The sequence below is a fragment of the Aphanomyces astaci genome (assembly GCF_000520075.1).
Source record: "Aphanomyces astaci strain APO3 unplaced genomic scaffold supercont1.72, whole genome shotgun sequence".
In the NCBI taxonomy this organism is placed as follows: Eukaryota; Oomycota; class Saprolegniomycetes; order Saprolegniales; family Verrucalvaceae; genus Aphanomyces; species Aphanomyces astaci.
The window spans coordinates 137,013-158,280 of NW_009798335.1; the positions used below are offsets into that span (position 1 = coordinate 137,013).

Consider the following 21,268-nt stretch of genomic DNA (forward strand, 5'->3'; position numbering starts at 1 on the left):
TACTGTGCCAACTCAACTGCCACCGAACGAGAGAGCACAAGGAAGAAGGTTCATGGATGGGTGGACCGCCGCCAGCGCATCGAGGCTATGGCCAATCGCGCATGCACGAGCCGCCAGAAGACTGCCCGGTTGCGAGGCATCGGAACAACCCTGCCACAAGAGGCAGAGGAGCAGCTGATTCGATGGGTGCATGGTATGCGCAAGACGGTATACCTGTCACGTACGCAATGCTCAGACTCATGGCATTAGAAACTGACATCGACGTGGGTCTGACTGAGGCCGAGTTCAAGACCGGGTGGCGCTGGATCCGTGGGTTCAAGCAGTGCAATAACCTCATGTTTCGAACGAAGACACGCGTTGGCCAGGACACGAATGAAGATGGTGCTCGAACCCTTGAAGCGTTTGCCGAACGTATTCACGGCGTCGTGGCAGAACATGGGATGGAGCGCATCTACAATGCGGATTACAGAGGGGTGAACTACGAGTCCCTCCCGACGAAGACGCTCAACGAGGCCGAAGAGAACACGGTGTGGGTGAAGCGCGGCGGGAAGCCCAAGGACAGAGCGACGGTCATGCTTCTGGCGGACAGCACGGGCGCCAAGCACCCGCTCTTCTTGGTCCTGAAGACAACGAAGTCGACCGTCAAGGAAGTCGTGCAAGAGAACCTAAAGAAGAGTTAAGAGTTTGGCAAGAAAGTCTGGAGGGAGGTGCTACCTCTGCAGCGTGCGCACCGGTGCCAGATCTACGGGAACTCGGCAGCATGGTGGAATGCAGGGATATCTCTTGCGTTCTTGAAGTTCCACTTTGCTTCGCGCGCGGACCGGGCAACGAAGAAGGTCATGCTGATCTGGGACGACTTCAGCGCGCACTTCACCGAGGAGGTCGTGGCCTACGCTGAGAGTCTGAATGTCGTGCTGGAGCGTGTTCCGCCGCGATTTACCTGGATATGCCAGCCAGCGGACGTCGCGTAGATTCGTCCCTTGAAGGTCATGCTGAAGGTCATGCTGCGTGCCCATTGGCTCAACGAACTGAAGAGACAAGTGCGGCTCAGCAAAGCAACGGGGTCAAAGTTGGTGCTGCGTGGCCCCTCTCGCTCTAAGATTGTGTCATGGGTGACTGGTGTGTGGGGTGACTTGCCTGTGGCCACCATTTTGATTGGTTTTCGCAAGTGCCATTTGGTGAGCGGTCCTGTCGAAGAAGTTGCTGGAGATGTCCCTGTTTTGGATGATGACACACTTGGTGACCTGTTGACCAACATGGCCATCGATGACACCATTCATCCAGATGAAGCTGAAACGTCTGAACAAAATTAGGACAACTCAATATATTACCTGTCCATTTGTATACAATATTTAAAGTTCTCTTCCTCTCAATTGTTCCTACCGTTGAAAATTAATTTCACTTCACAGCTAATTGTTTAAGGTGTTGATTCGGTGAAAATCCATATATGAAAGTTTGTACTACGTAGTATGTCCAGTTAAATTACACAACCTCACCCCTTCCCGCCGTCGGATAAATGTCCCGTGACTGTCCAGAATAATATACGCTACACGGTATGCCAAAACTCGAAATGAGATTTTCTAGTAAAACAATACTGCGATGGCATATTGGCTCACAGGGAGTGATCATAAATTGGTAAGTGATCATAAATTGGTCGGTCATTAAATATTCGGGACTTGAAGGAGGGAAACGAACGTAAAAGGGGAATAAGAAATCAGGAGGATATGCATCCTTGATATCCATGATGGTAGATATGTCGAGCTTTGGGTGGTTTCTGGCCATCCCAGGGTGGGTTAGCTGCCATATCACGTTATGGATGATTCAATTAATTGAAATGACAACACTCTTGCCAACTTCGTGGCTACAATTCCTCTCCGAGTGGCATCGCAGTTCCCTTTGTATCGGGGGTATATTGCTTACGTTATTCATTCCATTCTGCTTGTTATACTTGTACGTTGAACCTCGTCTTCTGGTTATCAGAGGATAGCATTACAAGAGTCCGCGCAATGGACATTATCCCTTGTCATGCTTGTGTATGCTGTGTACCACCACACATTCCTTTCTTCATATCCACAGTGCAGCAGCTTCAAGTAAGCGTGTGTGGTATTGTGAGTCACAACCTGCATACATGACGAACAATAAATAGCCAACACAATCCAAAGTTGTTGATATGTACATGTATGCAATAGTTGTAGTAGTAGTAGTAGTAGCTCAAGGTAGCACTATATCGTCGTGGTCAACCCTAAATGAACTCGTCCTTCTTGGATTTGTCGGGCTGCTTGTCAAAGAGTCCGTCGGTGGGGGACACTTGGGTCTTAGGGTTCTTGGGCGATCCGTTAATGTGCTTGTTGGGGCTATCAAGTACCACCTCGTCCAGCTCGTCGTCAGCTTGCTGCTGGAACTGTTCTTCGTCCGAGTCGTCCGTGTTCCACGCATCCGACGGCGTCGCAGTCTACCCACGTCATCAACATCATCAGCACTCTCTCCATCCTTGCTAGGATTTCATGCACTTACATGGGCCAGTTCCAAGTGCTTGCCCGACGACCCACCGCCGCCGCCGCTGCCCCCGCTGCTCGAGCCTTGAAGGAGGTATACAATGCCACTGATCGTGATGACCCCCCCCGCGGTAAACATGTACTTTTCCACCGACGTCATGCTCACATACTCTTCAAAGTACATGATACCTCCGAGCACACTCATGAGGATCCAGAAACTCTGGTACACGGGAATCACGACAAGTGCATCAAAACGTTTGAGGCCGCCATTCAGAAACGAGATCTGGCACAACAGACACGTGACGAGGCCAGCGATGATGACATACGTCGTGACGTGGGCAAACGCGTCGGCGCCGTCGCCCCAGATGGCTGACTTGAGCAGCTCCACCGTCGACTTGGCCAACAAGACGCTCTGACCGCCAAACGTGCCGGCGATGCCGCCGTAGCACACGATGTGGAAGAACCCGTCTTCGTACACGTGGTTAGTCTCGATGTACCGTGTCGCAGCAAACATGGTGAGGAGGAACAGCACGACACACGTAATGTACGCGTACATGACGGGGGTTTGGTAGAGCAGGATGAGGTCGTCCAGGTCGTACGTGGGCGTGGAGTGGCCCGCAAAGATGACAGTGATCGTCACGCCGACAAAGATGATGGCCGTGGCCACGAGGTTGCGGCGGGTCACCTTTTCTTTGTGGAAGAAGGGCGCGATAAACATGTTCCAGACTAGGGAGAGCGCGGCGAGCGGCGCCAGCAACGTCTGCGGCGCCATGCCGAATGCGACAAAATCCAAGATCGACCCGAGGATCACAAACACCATCCCGAGCACCCACAGCGGTTGCTGGAACGACGTCTTGGTCGAGTTGGCATTTTGGGACAGCGAGTACTTCTGCAGGTTGATGCCCACCGAGTTGAGAATCGAAAACACGAGCGAGATGGAAAACCCTGCGATCCACATGCCGACGGCGGGACCCTTGTAGTCGACTTGGAAGCATTTCGGCGCCGGTTCGAACTCGTCCGCTCGCTGGCTGGCGCAGAATCCGGCCATCTGTGGACACTGCTTCTTGACGCTTTCCGTGCATGACTTGAGGCACAGCCGGTTGTAGTCGCTGCCGATCTCGCACACGGGGAAATGGAGCGCGCACTGCAGCCGGCGCATGATGATGTGACACGGATCGGTCTCGTTGAGGAGGAACTTGTTGGATTGGGCAAACACGGACGCAAAGCCCGAGAACCTGCCGCCCGCGTCCACAAACGTCGTTCGATTCGTGTCTGGGTTCATCATGTTGATGAAACCCGTCGCGGCCGCAATGTCCTGCGCCTCCCATGAATCCTCCGTGCGGCACGTCGCGAACGAGATGTGTTTACAGAACCCAACGCCGTCGGGGTTGCCGCACGAGTTGGGGCATTCCGTCGCGGACACCAGGGTACGTCCAAGCAAGGCAGCTGCGCACGTCAAGGCTAGCCATCGTCGCTGCGTCTGTGCTTCCATCAAGACGCTCGTTGTTGTGGGGAGTCGTTAAGCGGAGGCGCGGCTGCCGTGTGGGCGGTGCTCGATCTGTCGGTCGAGTAGGAGTATTGACTTGCGAAACGAACGCACCAAGACAATTTTTATCGACGTGGATTCTGTATTGTTTCCATGAAATAGTATTATTCGTCCACTATTGTTTGCTTCATACATATTTACTTGAAAGAATTAAAATTCAGAATTTCCATCGACTCGATTAAAAAAGTGAAACCCCACTTTTTTTCGAGTATGAGCCACCGAATTTCATTGAGGATAACAACCATCAAGTTGTAGCTGCTGCTGCTGCTAGGACTTCATACTGCTGCTGCTGCTTAACATCGTACACCAATCCTTGTGCTAAGTACATGAGGTCATGCCACTCAAGGTTGGGCTAGTTAGAGCCTTGGATTCAGCATTTGGTCGGCTTCCATCACGTTGGGATGATTCCTTTCTCGTTAGTGTGTGAAATATGTTTTCGCAGGTATTTAGTGTAAGTCTATTCTGACAGTTTCATTCCGAGATGGTGGCTGCAATGGCTGCGGGAAGCGTTGCCGTTGCGGTGCTCATAGTTCTTATTGTTGCCACTTGGAGCACATACTCCCCTTCGATGATGGGACGGGATAGAATGGACGGTTTGACGGCGGACGCCTTGGCCACACAAGTCGGCGCCATCGTGTCGGCTAGCAGCACAACGTTCATCCTTGTTCGATCATTGGGGGCCAAGGAAAAGCAGTATCGACGGCATCCAAACCCGCTCTTGTTCTGGAAGGCAGCCGTGGATGGAGTCTACGCGCTGCAATTGTGCGCTCAAACGCTGCACATCCGCCTTGTTCCAGCTGTCCTGTCGGCGGCGATGATCCAAAGCGCCTTGTACGCGTCCGAGAGCTGGTTTGTGCTCATCTCGTACGATCTGTACGCATGCGGCACGAATCCATTCCAGAATACAGCGTACAGCATCCGATGGTACCACGCGATTGCATGGAGCGTGGGTGGCGTGGCCGGGCTCGTGTCATGGCTATACATCGCCCCGTCCGACCGCGACGACATAGTCGAACATGCCAGGGACGTGATTGGTGCAACAGAATGGACCCTGGGCTTGTTTTACATATATGTAACACTGTGCGTTCTCTGCGCATGTGTGTTCCTCCTCTTGGAGAACCAATCGCGACCCCCCGTCGGCGGCATCAAGGAAGCGCTGCGAACGCGGAGTTCGATGCTCCATGCATCCCGCACGTTTACAATCCTCTATGGCGTGTACCAATTCGTAGCGATTGTGTTGTGGGTGTTGCTGACACTGTCATCGGTGGCGGCGTCGTGGCAAGTGCACGTCGCGTTCAACGGGCTGGTCGGGGCCAGGGGGTTCATGGATCTGGTGACGTGGCATGCCATCAACTCGAGGTCATTCGTGTTGCACTCGCCGTCGTCGTCGCTGCCGGTGGACGCCACTAATCGAAGCGTGAGTGGAGGAAGCGACTCGTTCCTGGATGGCGTCATGTCTTGGAATCCTGAATTCAACGTTGCCTTGCGCAACGAAGTATTGCATTTCACCACGCGTGGCATCGTCGCAGCTTCACTCTCCACGACCAACACCGCCTCCAACCAGTCCCATAATTATCATCGGCGCATCCAGCTCAACCTCCACGAGCTAGGCATGCACCTGCGGTACCTCGTTCCTATACATGCCTCTAATCCCCATGTGTCTGACGCTTGATCATCTAGCTTTGACTCGTACTACCCGCACCTGTTCCAAGACGTCCGCCGCGGCTACCGCTTGGATGAAGCCTCGTATCGCGAGTCGTTCATGTCGACATGCCACGAACGAGTCGGCCACGGCGGGTCGAGCGGCGCGTTTATGTTTTACACTGCCGACTATTTATTCCTTGTGAAAACCATCACCAAAGCTGAGCGCCGCGTGCTACTCAAGATGCTGCCGGCGTACATCCAGTACCTCAAGAGACACCCGCGGACACACTTGACGCGGTACTATGGCTGCCACGCCATCCACATGTACCGGCAACGGTTTTACTTTGTCGTGATGAGCAACGCCATGGGGCGAGTGAGTATGCACCAGTCGTTTGATCTCAAAGGATCGTGGATCAACCGCCATGCCAAGGTATTAAACATTACTGGTCGCGATTGGTTTTGATCGTGTTTTGATATATTTAAATCGATTTGATTGGCGACTTCAGATCAAAATTATGAGCCAATCTAAACCCATTTTTCAATGCAATTCAACCAATCAGATCGATTGTGGATCGGTTCCGTCGGCGCGATTCGATTGCATCCGCTCCCCAAACTTGTATCAAATCGACAATAGGCATCATGCCTTTAATTGTTGATGTGGTGCATGTAACGTTAGTCGTGGTTTGAATACCAAACCCATCGGTTGATATTTGATTGGCCACTATTTTGCTTCGTGATCTGGGTTTTGATTGGTTGGTCGATTGTCTGTCGATTTGGTTATTCTGGTCATTCGATTGAGAGCACTAGTGCAATTTCATGTGAATCGACGGGACAATCATGTATCGTGCTTTTCAGTCAAATTTGCCTATTTTGGGGGATTGATGAAATCGCCAACTAATCGAGAAAAGGAGTATGATTGGCTACAAAGAATATAGGTTGCAATTTGATTGGCTGAAAACATTGATTATTGCAGACAATTGCAGTCACAAAGATACCTCTTTAACTTGGTTTTATATGAAATTTCGAAGGTCTGACGATTGTTCGGCGGTTCCCGCCACAGGAAATTTTGCACACAATATTTGCACGACATGAAAAGAGCTGGTGTTGGGTAGTTTTGAGATATAGTTTCGTGTTGATGTTTTGAATTTAATGCGATAACGTTACTCGCTCACATACTGTATGTATGATGAGTCAGACCACGCCACCTGGAGACCCCGAAGTTTGTACATACTGCGGCATTGCGTTTCCGTCGGGATCCAGGTAAGCAGTAGTATCACAGTGTATGCTGCTGCAACATAATACTAGTATATATATAATATGCAATGCACAATTGTACTGACGATATATATATATGTTTGAGATGCATTTTCTTGACACTTTGACGTAGACTGCCGTGTGGTCTGAGCATCCACGGCATGCACTTGCCCCATCGAGTACTAAAAGACAACGACTTGCAGCGAAAGTTGCAGCTGGCGCCTTCAACTGCCCATGAAATTGTAGCCCAACTGGCTCTTGACAGCAACTTTTTACGGGACCAAGGGATCACCGACTACAGTTTGCTCTTGAGTGTGCACACCACCCAGTTCACAGTGGACGCCGATTCAATTCACATGACTCCGTCCAGTCGACATCAACATCGGCACCTCCACCACCCTCGTCATCCGTCTAGCCCCCACAGTTCTGGCTACATGTCGACAGCAACTGCACTTTGCTTTCCGGTAGACACCACGCAAACTGCGACAACGTCGTCGTCGGCTGTTACGGCAACATGCACCTCGTCGCATCCTGTTTGTTCGTGTCTGGGCACATCTAGCGGACACAGCCGTGGCGGCAGTGTGGAGACCACCACCAGCAGCAGTATCGTCCTCGAAAACTGCGACACTGTACAAATGGCATCTTCCACTCGTACATTGACCTGGTTTGCATGTGTAGTCGCCGACTGTCGATTCGTTTCACCGAAGTTGCCGGTACTCGATCCATATTGCCGATGAAGACGACGACGTGACGACTCCATTGGCGGCGTCATATCGCAAGTCCAGCTTGGACTTTGGTACGTTTGAGAAATCTCCTTGGATGGGCCTGCGGGACACGACCAAATCCGGCGTCAAGGCGTCGGCGGTGGTCGGCCCAGATTTCTACACACTTGGAATTGTCGATTTGCTGCAGACGTGGACATGGCAGAAGCGCATGGAGCGGTGGTGGAAGGTATATGTGCTACGTCTGGATGGACGAGGGATCTCGGCCGCGCCGCCGGCGCCATACGCCGCCCGGTTCCAGACCAAAATGCGAGATATCTTGCTGCCACATGGAGCAACTGCGACGATCGAAAAGCCAAATATGGCCACGTGTAGTAGTAGTACATATGCGCAAGTGGAGGATGCGTACGACACAAGCGTGACATGAACCGAAACAGCAACGTAATCGAGTCGTCTTCCTTGTCGTTGCTGTGTTTCGAAGGTGGAGGATCGTTAGGTGTCTGCAGTCTGAATAACATTTGAAAGAACGTGATGTGTATGCAGAAGTACAAGTATGACAAGTATGTACGCTGAAAGTCGAATGATGTCGTGTTACCCAAGAGTTACACTACAGGATGATGGTGTGTGTATTTTGCTTGTTTAACTATCTACTAGGTACGTAGTATAGTACTAGTGCATGTATTAGTATGGGTAGAGAGATATGATTCTGGATTCGGCCCAGACCACCGAATCGAATCACGAATCGACGCTAATTCAAAACTGAGTGGATTTGATTGGCTCTTACAGAAAAGCAGACAAATAGATTCAACCAATCACAACTCCAGAGTGATTCAATATTGATTACTAGTCAAACCACGCGAATTTTGCAAGTTTATAGCGACTTCACAATCATATAAAGCAACTTTATTTTATTCTTACGAAGCGTGTTTTTATTGTTTCCCGAGGGCTTCGTATTCTTGCAGCCATTGCAACGCCTGGAATCCGTTGTGGATCTTGACGGCGTACTCCATATCGCCATTCGCATCCACGTCCCCCAACGCTAGCAACGTCGACACGTGCTTGGACGAAATCTTGGGCAGCGCATTCTATATAGATATACATAAATATATATATATATATATATATATAGATACGTATATATTAATATATATAGATACATATATAGATACATATATATAGATAAATATATATATATGTACTTCGAAGTATATATATATATATACAGTAGCCACGACATTTGCCAAGACGTAGATCATATTATTTTGAGATATATATGATAGGACCAACCTGGATCGCTTCGACGACTTCGTGGCGCGGCACACTGCCGCGATGCGTTTCATCAATGGCTTCAAACGCAATCCCCAGCGCATTCTACATTCAAATTAGTGCATCAATACATAAGAGTCGTTGTCGTGCTAACTATTTGGTACAGTGTAAATGATAGTGCAAAGTAGTGCCAATACCTCAAACTCTTGCTGGTTCATGCCTTGTACGGTAAAGTACTCTTCCGTGCTACGGTACGCCGGGACGATCTGCGCCATCTTTGCCTGGTGGTCGTAGTCGATAAAGCTCAACGCCATGGGCGCAATGTTCTTGACAAAGCGGTCGTACGCGACCGAGTCGTCCTCTTCTTCTTGGGCTTCCGACATGAGCGCGATGATTTGAATGCGCGTGAGGCCGAGGCCCGCCGCCCGGAGAAGCGTTTTGATCGCGGCAAACGACAGCAGCCCCGTGCCGTCTTCGTCCCCGCTATATTAATGCATGTTGTTGGTCTCGTTATTGTTGTGAGCGACGATGTAGTAGTAGTTAGTAGTTAGAGTAGGCTGGTTGTACCTAGACAATGCCCGAGTTAAGACGATCTCGATCTGGTCTTCCGTGCGCGGCATGTCGAGCAAATCGTTGGCTGCCGCATGCACCAACACGTCAAAAACGATGGGAATCACGTCGCCGTACGCGACGCGGCCGCTCTCGTCGCTCGGGGTGTCGAACAGCACCAAGTTGGTTTCCTTGCGAGTGAGCCCCAGGTCTGCGTCCTGCACAGAAGGATATATAACATCGTTTTACAACCAGACGCATGATTTTCCCCATACAAAAGTGTGCAATATATATATATATCGTCCTGGTGTACCGAAAAACACTAGTTTGGTGATTATTGCACATGGTTACAATTGAAACACCGGGATTTAGAAGGCCATGAACATTGGCCACGGTGACTGCACGATATTCGACGGGTTTTTACCTGGAGACACCCCATAAAGTCGGCACGAGTCAACGTGCCCGTGTTGTCGATGTCAATATTATGAAGGATTTCTCGCAGCAAGCTCTCAAACTCTTCGCGCAAAAGGCCATGGGACAGACTGTTCGACGTCTCCACGACCAACTCCTTGGACGCGCCTGCCACGTCATGCGATTCAATGTTCTACGACGTAGAGGATGAAGGGCATTCAGGAAGTCTGGGGTGTCGTCTTGCGTACCCGCTTCTTTTTAATCGTTGAAATGACTCGCAGCGCCGACGGAATGAACGCTAAACCATGGCGTCGTGGTGACGTCAGCTGGACGTTTGGAAATGCATGGAAGGGACAACGTACCAGCATACGAAAACGTGCTATTGTCCAACTCGTCCGCTTCCGCTGCGCATTTCTTGCGTTCGAGTGCGCTCAAATGCAAGTAGTCGCCCATTTCGTGAAAGACCTTGGAACGCGTGGGAGGAGTTTACGAACTACGTTGGATTGCTGGGGAGGTACCTTTTTGAAATCGCATTCGTCCAAGTTGCCGACGCTGCCCGGATCGGACGCACGGAAGATTTGCCACATGTATTCTTCGATTTCGTCGTCCGACATGGTCATGTACACTTCCTTTTCGTCCTGGGCGCCGTTGTTCACGCCTGCGTTCTTCTCCGTGACCTCGGTAAAGTACCGGATCCCGTACTGCAAGATGTCGTCGCGTGTCTTGATCTTGTCTTGGTGACGCAGCACTTCCCGCGCAAAGTTGCGCAGCATCTCAGGAAACTCCGCCGGCACTTTGATGTTCTTTGCATACCGAGATGCCATGATGGTCCGAACCAAAACAAAGTGTTGTGAAATCCGAAAGGTCGCGGGATACCTCGTATCCGGATGTTCGTATACGATTATATCCGGAAATGGTACGGATAATACCAGAATTTTGGATCGGGCAAGAATCACAAATCCAACGCGGGAGATTTGAATGTGCCACACCGCTCAAGTGTCCGTGCGGAGCACTCCTGCGGCGATCGAAGCGATGGCAGCCCGAGCCAGTCTTCATGCACATGATCAGGGCAAAGACACAATTCCGTGTGCTATGGTCGTGCAGTGCCGGAATCACAGCACTACTGACGATGTCGCCGTGAATCGGTTTCGACCTTGTGAGTACATGCCCGTGGTAGGGATCGATATCCTTGATTTCGTTGGTTGAACAAGATGTGGCCAGGTGCATCCCGTCAACTTCTTGACGAATTTGCAACTGCATGACATGGACTACTCGGTCATGCTGGTCGATTGTGCGCATGGGTTCCATGCCACGTTTCCTCATGTCGCGATCTTGTCCAAGCAACTTCCGCACCCCTTTGGTCCATTCGTAATAGGTAGTACATCGTGCTTGCTTCTTTGAATCAACCGAGACATGCAACTCCTCACGCTTGTCTTTGTAGGAACGATATACATGAGCTACGTAGGTACGACAACTTGCGTCGTTTTCATCGATCTATTTCCACGCATGACAGACATCCCCTTGAGAGTCTCGAGCCCTACCTCTCGTCAAGACGACATTTTGCATCAATGGAGCCACGAGTACTACATTGCCACGATTGCGGTGGTGTTGGTCTCGTTGATGTATCTGACGAGCAGCTGGCTTCGACGTCGCCAGGCCCCGGCAGCATCGGGCCCCCGTGCTGCAGTCACCTCGTGCTCGTGCATCCTTTGTCACCTCTCGACGTGGACAGCATCCCCATCCCATCCCATTAACGACGAGGATGCGCCTGAACTGTCGTTGCTTCCTTCCATCAGTAATGCCAAACGCGATGAGCCACGAGTTGGTGCCGGCACACCAGCGACCAACCTGAATACACCGCCACGCCACGTCATTGCGGCCGATTCGTCATCCACTTCGCTGTCAACACCCATGCCATCAAGTCAACCAAGCGACTCGCGCCGCCCTGTAGTCGCTTTGGACGACGACGTCATCGCCATAACTCCATTGCAACAACCATCCCTCGACCATCCCACGAACCTCATGCTTCTCGCGCGTGACATTGGTCTCATTGGTACGATGCCTTATTGCTCTTACAAACACCTTTTTTTATTTTAAAAATAATATTATTATTTTTAGATTTTGTACAAATATTATTATTTAATTATATTATTAAATCAACATATATGTGACACTGTTCACTTCATAACGTTAAACAAAAACGATGGACAGTCGACGACTCGTCTACGCTTGTCACGTATGACGTGGAAGGGAGCGACGTGCCGACGGTAGCGCCGCTGCTGCCCGAGGAAGGTGCATATATATATATGTATATATATATGGCCTGATGATCTTTGCAGACGAAGTGTCGTGGCGAGAGTTCTTTGACAAGCACATTTACGCCAAGAACTACAACGACGGCGGCGGTGACACCTCTGCACTTGATGACAAGTCGTCGACGCAACGCAAGGCGCAAAAGCTGACGCTGGCCACCACCGCCACACGTTGCTCTGACCACGACGACGAGCACGGATTGAGCGACTTGTGGTGACAACTCCCTTCTCAACCACAAGGTTTTATCCATATCCGACATGCTCTCATCTCGTTAGTTTTGCGTCGAAGTGTGGCAAGTCGTGTCGTGGTTTAATCATGGCAATAATGCCTAGGGCTACGTATATATGGCAATACTGCCTAGGGCTACGTATATATGGCAATACTGTACTGCCTAGGGCTACGTATATATGGCAATACTGCCTAGGGCTACGTATATATGGCAATACTGCCTAGGGCTACTGTGTATGTACGAGACATAGCAACACGAGATCCAACCAAAATATACTTGATAGGTTGGATTTGTGCATGCTAGATGGAGGTGGGTGGGGCTACTGCTACTGCTACTGCTTGTGGGGCGAAGGGTGCATGCTTATATGACCTTGCGCTTCTTGGCTGTGTTCATGTACGGGCGGAGTACCCATTCGTTCTCGGCTTCCTTTTGGTCGAACGTGCCCAGCTTGATCTGGTACAGCTGCAGCTCAAAGCGAGGTCCGCACTCCAACAGATCGACGTTGCGGCCAGTCTGCTTGAACACGTGATGGCGAAACGAGAGGAAGTCGTTGTTGTTGGAGAACGTAATCACGCGCTTCGAGTCGGGCTTTGGCACGGGAAACAAGTGCTTGAGGATGTTGCCTACGCGTTGGCCCTGCCGACACACACATGAATATGGACAAGGGACAAGCGATGGATGGATGGATGGATACCAAGGTCGTTTCGAATTGGTTGAGGATGATGTGCGGGTATGCTTCGGAAATGGTCGCGCGGTCTTCAATGTCGTGGCGCATCACGACGTTCTGCAGCGAAAAGTACGCCGTGGGGCCGTATGGCAAGTGGCAGACCACCAACCCATCTACAGATGAGGCGAACATGCGATGAAGAATGTCATGGGGGCGGAACGTGAGGACGGAGGCGTCGTACCTGGCTCGCCACGAGTTTCCGTGATTATGAGAAGGTCCGTGAATTCGTTGGCGCGCGCCGAGTCGACGAGATCACCGACGGTATGCGCGCCGCGGTTGAGCCGGATTGCGTTGGGAAAGATGAGCCGCGCTTCCTGGGCAAACTTCTTGAGTCGTGCGCTGGGATCACGGGACGTCGTGACGGCGATCTTAGGGTCGAACATGCCTGCATTCTGGTACTCGTCGTCAATGTGCGACTTGGGGACGATGTGTTTGTCGTCGTCGTAGGCCAATTCGGCGCGCAACTTGTCTTCGACGCCGCGGAGTTCAGTGGGGATGGACTTGCCGCTCTCGATGGCCTTCTTCAACTGGACCTTGCGCTCGTACTGCGCGCGTTCTTGGCCTTCGAGACCCTTGCGGTACAAGTACTCTCGGCGCATGCGGACATTGCGGCGCACGGACATGATGGAACGCGCTGAAATGGAAAACAAGTGTGGAAACCATTGGTGGGAGAACGTGGTTGGTAAATAAATATTCTTTTTAGCCAATGAAATGGCTCTATTTCAACCCACCAATCGTTTTTTGTTTTGAAACCCAGGATTGGTGGAGCAGCAAATAGTTTGGCGCGGGACTCTTGAAGCAAGAAGCACGCACGATGACGAAGGAAGCCGACACGTCCGTGATGGAAGCATTCCGCCGTAATGTACTGGAAAAACCAGAGGTATGAACATGTAGGAATATGGGATGTTCACGACGATATCAGGTGTTCTTTGCGCCGTCAACGGAGCTCGCAACCACAATCTCCCACGTCACCAAGTACTTGTACGACCAAGGTAAGAAACCTTCCATTGACCTTGGGTAGATCCTTATATGCACGTGTGTCTACAGCGAAGAAACGTGAATCCTCCTCGAGCGTGGACACATCATCGTTGGAAGCCCTGTACGTGGATGGGTTCGACGCGGATCAAATCTGGGAACAGTTGAAGCTTCAGGTAGAATATCGTGGTGTTGCCAAATACATGTGGGTAGTATTCAACGCACACATGTGCTTGTAGAACGAACCATTGGCGAAAGAAGTGGGTCGACAGATCAAGAAATTCGCCAAGAACCCGAGCTCCGTGGCATTTTTCACACCCGAGGAGGACGGTGGTGCCGCCGCCGCCGCCGCCGGTAGTGCCGACGACGAAGAAGATGCGTCAGAGAATGAGCAGTCGCCAGACGACGACGTTGTTGACGGCGATGATGACGACGACGACAAAGGCCTTGAGGACGAAGGAGACGTGGACGACGACGACATGGACGACGACGACATGGACGACGACGACGACGACGAGTTGACGTCGGCTCCCAAGAAGACATTGGCCAAGAAACGAAAGCGCCGGGATTTAGAAGACGGGTTCTTTGATTGGGATGAAATGGAAAAGGCCGCGGAAGAAGTACGTCCAACCACGAAAACCTGTCCATGTATCCATAGAGACGACCGATGGATTTTCTCATGTTCTGTTGTGTCTCCAGGAAGAATTGAACGACGATGACGATGACGAAGATGGTGACGAGAACGATGACGACGACGACGATTTCGAAGACGAGGATGACGACGGGTTGAATGAAAAGACGGCCACGTACAAGGACTTGTTTGACGAGCCCACGGAAGAAGGCGACGAAGAAGATGAAGAGGAGGAAGAAGAAGAGGAAGGGGAAGACACCACGCGGTCCTTGAAGCGCAAGTCGGCGGAGCTGACCGACGACCAGGCCGAAGAGCTCGCGGAGCGCGGGATTCTATCGACGCACCAGCGGCGGTCGACTCATTTGCACGATCAGATCAAGAGCCTCGAAGACGAAGCGCTCGGCGACAAGCCGTGGGCGCTCAAGGGCGAAGTCAAGGGGATGGCGCGGCCAGAGAACTCGCTTTTGGAGGCGGACCTCGAGTACGACCGGCCAACGAAAGTAGCGCCCATCATCACGGTCGAAGTCACGCAAGAGTTGGAGGAGTTGATCAAGACGCGGATCCGCGACGAAAACTATGACGACGTTGTGCGCAAGTTGGCTGTGAACGACGGCGCGCAAAAGGAAGCGGCGGAGCTGTCGATGGAGAAGAGCAAGGAAGGCCTGGGCGACGTGTACGAGAAGGAGTTTATGAAGTCGGCCATGGGCTTCGAAGACACGTCCGAGCTGAAAAAGGAGCAAGACGAGATCGACGTCATGTTCCAAAAGCTATGCTGGAAGCTTGACGCCCTGACCAACTTTCACTATACGCCCAAGCCTGTGGTCCGGGAAATGCATGTGACGCCTGCCGCCCCCGCGATTACGATGGAAGAGGTGCGTGCGTACATATATTTGTTTATCAAGGACACAACACATACGACAAGGGATATGAAACTCGGTGTCTTTGTGTAGGCGGTGCCCATCGCCGTCAGCGACGCCAACCTCCACGCCCCCGAGGAAGTGTACGACAAAAAGCACAAACGGTATGTGATACACATATGTATTCTAGTCAAATTATATATATATGTATTCAGCCGATTGAACAATATTGTGTTAACCATATTGCTTGAACAACGTTATAGAGATGGCGTGGTGCGGTCCCGGGAAGAAATGTCGCAGGACGAACGCAAGGCGGCTCGAAATGTACGCCATATTGTCGTTATGTTTCACTTCGTTGGAATGATATATATATATATATTACGATATGCTATCGTTGGCAAAGGATAAGAAGATACTGATCTATATATGACGTTATCGTGTAGGCCAAGAAACACGCCCGCCGAAAGTCGCGCCAACAGAAGGACGCGGACGAAAAGCTTGTGGCCAAGGTCAATCCGGGCATGGGCAACAAGTACGAGAAGAAGAAGCTGCTCGACAGTCTCCAGGCCAAAAACGTGTCGACGGGCAAGGCCATCGAAGGCTCCACGCGCCAGTTCTCCAACTCGTCCGAGTTCTTTTCACGATTACAAGACGAGCAAAAGGCGGCAGCCGCGGGTCAACCCCCCCGCCCGTCGTTCAAGAAGGACGATGCCAAGGCTGGCCGCGGCGGCGCGTTTTACAAATTGTGATGAATATATTTTACTACCAAACTCTTCTTGTATCTAGTGCATCGTACAAGTAGCTGTTATAGTCAGTAGTGATAGGACTGACCATATGACTCAACCAGGGTATACAGTAACCCAAGAAGGCCACAAATGTATGTACTGTACGTACTACTTCACAGGTTTGCCTAGTACATTGTACTACTTCGACGTGAGGAAAGATGTATAACGATATTAGAACGTTATGAAGTATATCGGACGGAATCACTCTAGTACAGGTCGTTCGTGGCTGCTACTTTTGCGCGTCGCCCGTCTTCCACTTGGTTATCCTAAACTCGCGCACGGATGCCAGCTTGATCGGTGACGCGTACAACTTTGGGAGGCCGATCACGGGGGTGCTGTGACTACGCCCGAGTCCCCCCCCCTGGTTCTTCTCGGGGGGCGATTGGTGTTCGTGCTGTTGCAGCGTATCCAGTCGCAAATGTTTGACAAAGACACTCCCGCCCTCGTGTCCCCCGTGGCTGTTGAGGTGTTTGCTAAACTGTCGCTGTGCCATGTCTAGTTCCGTCTTGCTGTTGACTTGCCGCGGCGTGAGAATGTTGGCTGGGTCGGGGCGATACTTGAGCTCTTTCGGGTCCACGAGACACGCCGTCACGCCTTTGGACGACTTGAGGCCAAGCACGCGTTCCTTGGCCCTCAACTTGTTCATCGTTTTGCTGAACACGCCCTTGTCGTTAGCAAGCAACTCGACCACCTACACAGCAATGAATGAGGGTTGATAGTACACTACGAGGTGAGCTTGACTTGTGTATACCTCGTCGTCCGACTTGTTGCGATATACGGGGTTGTACAGCCACATATCGCCCGTGTTGCGCTTGACAAAGTCCTTGGCCATGAGATGCCGCCCTTCCGCCTGCAGCAGCACACTCTTGGCTTTTTCGTGGAGCATGGCTTCGACGGCATCGATGTGGCCGTCGCCGTTCAAGTCGACGGCTTCCGCGTGATGGGCTTGGGAGTCTTGCAATTGAACGTGCAAATGCATTTCAAAGTCGTCGATCACACCGTCGCCGTCAATGTCGATCACGCCAAAGTTGTTTTGAAACACGGTCTTGTGGGTTGAACCGAGCGGGTCGAGGCCGAGGGGCTTGTTGGGGGGCGACACGGGTGGTTCGTCCAACGCGTCCAGCGATGGGGGCAGGGGGTCATCCGGCTCTTCAAGGCGGCTCGCGTATGTCGAGTTGACGGCTTTGTGCAGGGCCATCATCTTCATGTGCGTGGGCGTTTTGAGCTTTCGCTGAGTGTACACCCACGTTTGACGGTGGTCGTCGTCTGCGACATTGTCGGTCACTTCCTGGCCACTACCACTACTAAATGCAGACTTTTCGTTCAAACACGATCGAATGTTGGACGACGACCGGATTGTTCGCCGCCGCTCCATGAACTCGAGGTATGGCAGCATCTTCTTGAAGTTTTTGTGCTCGGCCACAAACGTCACGCATTCGTCATCCGACTTGTCGGCAAACGTGGGGCCATACCGCCACAGTTTGCCCTTGTTACGATGCACAAAGTCCTGTGCCAGGGTATACCTGCCCACCGTGACATGCATGTCATGCAGCTCGGCATCGGTCGGCGCGCTGCCGTCGGGTTTAGTCATTTTGGACGTGATGTCGTGCAGATATTTGGCCATGCGCATCTCACGCACGTCGATCATGCCATCGCCGTCAATGTCTACGGCCATCGGTTGGTTGGAGCCTCTGGGGGGCTTGGTCGAACCACCCTCCGTTGCCATCATCGACCCCCTCGGAACGGCCACGTTCGACTTGCTGCGTGACTTTTTAAGCCCCCCAATGGGAAGTTCTTCCACATTGGACAGGAACTTCCACCTCTCGCGGTTGAGGTTTGTGAGCCCCCCACTAGGCTTTCGCTGCCGACGACCTGTCTTTCGCTCACTCATGTGAACTCACTCCCCCTTAACTGTCAACCCACCACCGGGCTATTTCGATGGATATTCAGGTTGCCAAACGTCTAAAAATACACGGCCGATCAACGGGAAGTAACTTCACGCAGTTTGATTCTGGTGAGGTGGACCGCTTTGGCGAAGGCTCACCACAATATTATTGTACATCACGAACACTACCTAATGCTACATTTTCACGACAAGCATGCTTCACGTCCAACCAACATGCCTCTGATTATCAGAAAACACCGCCCATTGATTGCATGTCAAAAAGGCTACGAGTAACCGAGTGTGTAACTGGTTATGAAACCGATACTGTCGCCCTCTCCATTTCTTGACGACATCGCGGGAATTCTCCATGGGCAGCTCCGACAATGCTAAACCAACGTTTCACGTGGAAGCCGCCAAGAAGCGAGTTAAAGAACTCACAAAGGAAACCATGGTGAGTGTTCCAGAAGGCACTGGCGGATCCCTTGCCCTGTCGGACCATCAATTGGGCGACCCTTTCAGTGTCCATGTGAGTCTTGCAGTCGAGTGGAACGCATCGTTGTTGACAGTGTTGGACGTGTCGTTTAACAAGTTTGCGGACGGCCTCGCTCGGGCACTGGGGGACATGACCACGCCCCACTTGCCTGTGCTGCATACGGTCAACTTATCCAGCAACAAGTGCGTCATACATAGTTGTCAAGCAACCTTTCCCACAGCGAATGAACCAGTTATGTTGTAGCTTTACTGATGCCTCGAGCGACGCTCTAGTTCGATTCCTCAACAAGGCGCCGGCACTCACACACGTGGACCTGTCGTTGAATCACTTGGGCATGAGCTGTGCCAAGCACCTGGCAGCCGCCTTGCCTCCACAGAGCCTCAAAGCATTGGTGTCGTTGGATCTGTCGTCCAACAAGCTGCTCGACGACGGCTGCGACCTGATCTGTCACGCTCTGACCAGTCGAAAGAACGCGCTGCAATCCCTTACCCTGTCCATGAATCTGCTCACAGACGCCGCCGGGATCGGCCTCGCGAACATGGTGGCAGCGTCGTCCATTCGTCAACTGGTCGTGTCTGGCAACCTCATTGGCGACTACGGGGCCAGCGCGATTGCGTTTGCCATGGACCGCAGCACCCATCTAGACGCGCTGTATCTCGACGGCAATGCGGTACAAAGAAGGGGGACCTTATGAGAATGTCGAGTATCAAACAATCCATGACGTCGACTATGTAGATTGGGCCCCCGGGGGTGTTTGCCTTTCTCAACATTCTGCGATCCAATCCCGGCAAATCGTACCGAGTACTTTGCCTCGACGACAACCCCACGGACCAAGCCTTGATTGACCAAGTCTCGCAAACGCGTCTCAGCCACGTACGCGACAAACTGGTTTATAGGACGGAACTATTCCTTGTAGAGATATATATCGTCCTTTTTCTCGTAGATGCTGCACGCTTGCCATCCAAGTTGTCCCGTGAGTGGCAGCTTAGACCTACATGGCCCCCATCTCTTCCAACAGCTTGATGCGTACATTGACGACGCATTGTGTAAAGTACGATTTGATTGTTGCAAGAACAACGCATATTCGATTAAACGCCCAGGACTTAGACCACTGTGCGCCTTCTCCGGTCGTTTCCCCAGTTACTGGACGTAAATTTGAGCGACAATGTCATTGCAGACTCTGGTACCCTACATCCATTCAAACTGCGCTCATCGTATATCGGAAGGGGCGTTGGCCATTGGATTTTACTTGGCGCTCAATCCGACGCTCACACGGCTCAACTTGTCGGGGAATCGAATCACAGGTGCCATACTGTATCACACAAAGGAACCATTATATCGAAGGAGGATGGATGATGTAGATGTGGGGGCATTTGGTCTGGCCAAAGGACTGCTGGTCAACAGTTCGCTGACGGAATTACACGTGGGCAGCAACCGCCTTGGCGACGCTGGGGTGTCTAGCATCTACGCGACGTCCTTTGACAACAAAAAGTCGGTATTGGCCACCATTCACGTCAAAGGCAATCTCGTACGTGCGACGGACAAGTCACGAAGACATAACCTTTGTGGTGATGTAGCATTCATCCGAAGGGGACACGATTGTGCACGCGATTGTCCAATCCAAAGCCCTCGCCACCCAGTTACGAGAGGCCACGCCGGTCGTGTTGGATCTGTCGTACGTTGCCACGTCATAACCTTCATTCCACTATGCACATGTGACATATCATTGCGTTTCAGAGACTTGGGACTCCGGCGATTCGGCGCCGACGTGTTGGCCGAGCATTTCCAAGGCGATGGCTGCGACGATGCATTACCGACTTCAACATCTACTACTACCAGTAATACTAATGCATGCGAAGTGCTGAATCTGTGCCGAAACGGCCTTGGAGACGACGGCGCCCGAAGCATCGCGTCGCTCTTCCTGTCCAATGCGACCATCACCAAACTCGACCTCAGCTGCAATGGCATTGGAGACGTTGGCGCGACGGCGCTGGCCGCCATGCTCCGCGTGAACAAGTCCCTTCGCGCCGTCAACCTCCGCGCCGCGTACGGTGCATCGTCGGCGTCGTCGTGCGTCATCTCTGAGGTGGGTATGTTGGAGCTGAGTGCTGCCATGCAAGTCAACACTGGCATCCAAGTGCTCGACTTGCGGGACCATTGCGCCAACCCTCGCGTGGTGACGTCGTGGGTGCACATGCTCCAGCACAACACGGGGCTGCTCAAGTTCAACGGAGGCACCCCCGCTGCATTTCTCGCTCGACACGACCATCGACGGGATTGACAAGCAACGCCTCAGAAATTTCCCCGCAAGTTGGCTGGGCATGGTTCTTCGTGTTTTGTCCCGCACCATGGAGAGGACGTTCGAAGTGATGATCAACATGTTCGCTTTGTTCCGTGTGAATAATAATATGCGATAGAGTGAGTCAAAACTATCAACCAGAACAGGTTTGCATAATCCACACCATGAGTAGTGATCGAAAGCAGCA

At 51.8% G+C, this 21,268-nt stretch overlaps 8 protein-coding genes across 9 annotated transcripts; 4 read left to right on the forward strand and 4 right to left on the reverse strand.

Annotated features, from left to right (window-relative positions):
• Positions 1-2,147: 2,147 nt before the first annotated feature.
• H257_15596 (hypothetical protein) lies at positions 2,148-4,092 on the reverse strand. The gene is made up of 2 exons (XM_009843756.1): positions 2,515-4,092; positions 2,148-2,452 (listed from the first exon to the last, which is right to left on the reverse strand). The coding sequence occupies exons 1-2, from the start codon at positions 3,985-3,987 to the stop codon at positions 2,243-2,245; spliced, it is 1,683 nt and encodes a 560-aa protein (XP_009842058.1). The 5' UTR covers positions 3,988-4,092; the 3' UTR covers positions 2,148-2,242.
• A 423-nt stretch (positions 4,093-4,515) lies between these two features.
• On the forward strand, positions 4,516-8,125 carry H257_15597. 2 transcript variants are annotated; one of them, XM_009843758.1, is made up of 5 exons: positions 4,516-5,664; positions 5,722-6,115; positions 6,881-6,945; positions 7,073-7,568; positions 7,618-8,125. In XM_009843758.1, the coding sequence occupies exons 1-5, from the start codon at positions 4,523-4,525 to the stop codon at positions 8,086-8,088; spliced, it is 2,568 nt and encodes an 855-aa protein (XP_009842060.1). In that variant the 5' UTR covers positions 4,516-4,522; the 3' UTR covers positions 8,089-8,125. The 2 variants fall into 2 exon arrangements, with proteins under 2 accessions (XP_009842060.1, XP_009842059.1); XM_009843757.1 differs by having other exon boundaries at positions 7,073-8,125.
• A 417-nt stretch (positions 8,126-8,542) lies between these two features.
• Positions 8,543-10,728, reverse strand: H257_15598 (hypothetical protein). Its single transcript, XM_009843759.1, has 8 exons — positions 10,406-10,728; positions 10,250-10,352; positions 10,136-10,185; positions 9,901-10,080; positions 9,495-9,694; positions 9,125-9,410; positions 8,949-9,032; positions 8,543-8,746 (listed from the first exon to the last, which is right to left on the reverse strand). The coding sequence occupies exons 1-8, from the start codon at positions 10,709-10,711 to the stop codon at positions 8,591-8,593; spliced, it is 1,365 nt and encodes a 454-aa protein (XP_009842061.1). The 5' UTR covers positions 10,712-10,728; the 3' UTR covers positions 8,543-8,590.
• Positions 10,729-10,865: 137 nt separating this feature from the next.
• H257_15599 (hypothetical protein) lies at positions 10,866-12,417 on the forward strand (the record flags this gene model as incomplete). The annotated part of the gene is made up of 6 exons (XM_009843760.1): positions 10,866-11,060; positions 11,109-11,247; positions 11,329-11,352; positions 11,401-11,940; positions 12,099-12,179; positions 12,227-12,417. The coding sequence occupies 6 exons, from the start codon at positions 10,866-10,868 to the stop codon at positions 12,415-12,417; spliced, it is 1,170 nt and encodes a 389-aa protein (XP_009842062.1).
• Positions 12,418-12,702: 285 nt separating this feature from the next.
• Positions 12,703-13,798, reverse strand: H257_15600 (hypothetical protein). Its single transcript, XM_009843761.1, has 3 exons — positions 13,338-13,798; positions 13,124-13,269; positions 12,703-13,065 (listed from the first exon to the last, which is right to left on the reverse strand). The coding sequence occupies exons 1-3, from the start codon at positions 13,777-13,779 to the stop codon at positions 12,790-12,792; spliced, it is 864 nt and encodes a 287-aa protein (XP_009842063.1). The 5' UTR covers positions 13,780-13,798; the 3' UTR covers positions 12,703-12,789.
• A 141-nt stretch (positions 13,799-13,939) lies between these two features.
• Positions 13,940-16,387, forward strand: H257_15601 (hypothetical protein). The gene is made up of 8 exons (XM_009843762.1): positions 13,940-14,036; positions 14,079-14,148; positions 14,204-14,307; positions 14,371-14,751; positions 14,831-15,634; positions 15,713-15,783; positions 15,883-15,943; positions 16,063-16,387. The coding sequence occupies exons 1-8, from the start codon at positions 13,971-13,973 to the stop codon at positions 16,366-16,368; spliced, it is 1,863 nt and encodes a 620-aa protein (XP_009842064.1). The 5' UTR covers positions 13,940-13,970; the 3' UTR covers positions 16,369-16,387.
• Positions 16,388-16,553: 166 nt separating this feature from the next.
• Positions 16,554-18,335, reverse strand: H257_15602 (hypothetical protein). The gene is made up of 2 exons (XM_009843763.1): positions 17,156-18,335; positions 16,554-17,095 (listed from the first exon to the last, which is right to left on the reverse strand). Exons 1-2 carry the CDS (start codon positions 18,293-18,295, stop codon positions 16,634-16,636), a joined length of 1,602 nt encoding a protein of 533 aa, XP_009842065.1. The 5' UTR covers positions 18,296-18,335; the 3' UTR covers positions 16,554-16,633.
• Positions 18,336-18,603: 268 nt separating this feature from the next.
• On the forward strand, positions 18,604-21,222 carry H257_15603 (hypothetical protein). The gene is made up of 9 exons (XM_009843764.1): positions 18,604-18,964; positions 19,026-19,452; positions 19,518-19,655; positions 19,726-19,833; positions 19,890-19,965; positions 20,009-20,086; positions 20,144-20,310; positions 20,360-20,457; positions 20,520-21,222. Exons 1-9 carry the CDS (start codon positions 18,657-18,659, stop codon positions 21,061-21,063), a joined length of 1,944 nt encoding a protein of 647 aa, XP_009842066.1. The 5' UTR covers positions 18,604-18,656; the 3' UTR covers positions 21,064-21,222.
• Positions 21,223-21,268: the final 46 nt, after the last annotated feature.

Excerpts from the sequence above, each read along its gene's own strand:
- H257_15596 (XM_009843756.1), bottom strand. The coding sequence starts at position 3,987 with ATGGAAGCACAGACGCAGCGACGATGGCTAGCCTTGACGTGCGCAGCT. Across the intron at positions 2,453-2,514 it reads AGCACTTGGAACTGGCCCAT|ACTGCGACGCCGTCGGATGC; the intron begins GTAAGTGCATGA and ends TGACGTGGGTAG.
- H257_15597 (XM_009843758.1), top strand. The coding sequence starts at position 4,523 with ATGGTGGCTGCAATGGCTGCGGGAAGCGTTGCCGTTGCGGTGCTCATA. Across the intron at positions 6,116-6,880 it reads GGATCAACCGCCATGCCAAG|ACCACGCCACCTGGAGACCC; the intron begins GTATTAAACATT and ends ATGATGAGTCAG. Across the intron at positions 6,946-7,072 it reads GCGTTTCCGTCGGGATCCAG|ACTGCCGTGTGGTCTGAGCA; the intron begins GTAAGCAGTAGT and ends ACTTTGACGTAG.
- H257_15598 (XM_009843759.1), bottom strand. The coding sequence starts at position 10,711 with ATGGCATCTCGGTATGCAAAGAACATCAAAGTGCCGGCGGAGTTTCCT. Across the intron at positions 9,695-9,900 it reads ACTTTATGGGGTGTCTCCAG|GACGCAGACCTGGGGCTCAC; the intron begins GTAAAAACCCGT and ends CCTTCTGTGCAG. Across the intron at positions 8,747-8,948 it reads AAGTCGTCGAAGCGATCCAG|AATGCGCTGCCCAAGATTTC; the intron begins GTTGGTCCTATC and ends ATATCTATATAG.
- H257_15600 (XM_009843761.1), bottom strand. The coding sequence starts at position 13,779 with ATGTCCGTGCGCCGCAATGTCCGCATGCGCCGAGAGTACTTGTACCGC. Across the intron at positions 13,270-13,337 it reads GGAAACTCGTGGCGAGCCAG|ATGGGTTGGTGGTCTGCCAC; the intron begins GTACGACGCCTC and ends CCTCATCTGTAG. Across the intron at positions 13,066-13,123 it reads ACCAATTCGAAACGACCTTG|GGCCAACGCGTAGGCAACAT; the intron begins GTATCCATCCAT and ends GTGTGTCGGCAG.
- H257_15601 (XM_009843762.1), top strand. The coding sequence starts at position 13,971 with ATGACGAAGGAAGCCGACACGTCCGTGATGGAAGCATTCCGCCGTAAT. Across the intron at positions 14,149-14,203 it reads CAAGTACTTGTACGACCAAG|CGAAGAAACGTGAATCCTCC; the intron begins GTAAGAAACCTT and ends GTGTGTCTACAG. Across the intron at positions 14,308-14,370 it reads GGGAACAGTTGAAGCTTCAG|AACGAACCATTGGCGAAAGA; the intron begins GTAGAATATCGT and ends ATGTGCTTGTAG.
- H257_15602 (XM_009843763.1), bottom strand. The coding sequence starts at position 18,295 with ATGAGTGAGCGAAAGACAGGTCGTCGGCAGCGAAAGCCTAGTGGGGGG. Across the intron at positions 17,096-17,155 it reads GCAACAAGTCGGACGACGAG|GTGGTCGAGTTGCTTGCTAA; the intron begins GTATACACAAGT and ends ATTGCTGTGTAG.
- H257_15603 (XM_009843764.1), top strand. The coding sequence starts at position 18,657 with ATGGGCAGCTCCGACAATGCTAAACCAACGTTTCACGTGGAAGCCGCC. Across the intron at positions 19,453-19,517 it reads TGTATCTCGACGGCAATGCG|ATTGGGCCCCCGGGGGTGTT; the intron begins GTACAAAGAAGG and ends TCGACTATGTAG. Across the intron at positions 19,834-19,889 it reads TTGACGACGCATTGTGTAAA|ACCACTGTGCGCCTTCTCCG; the intron begins GTACGATTTGAT and ends CCCAGGACTTAG.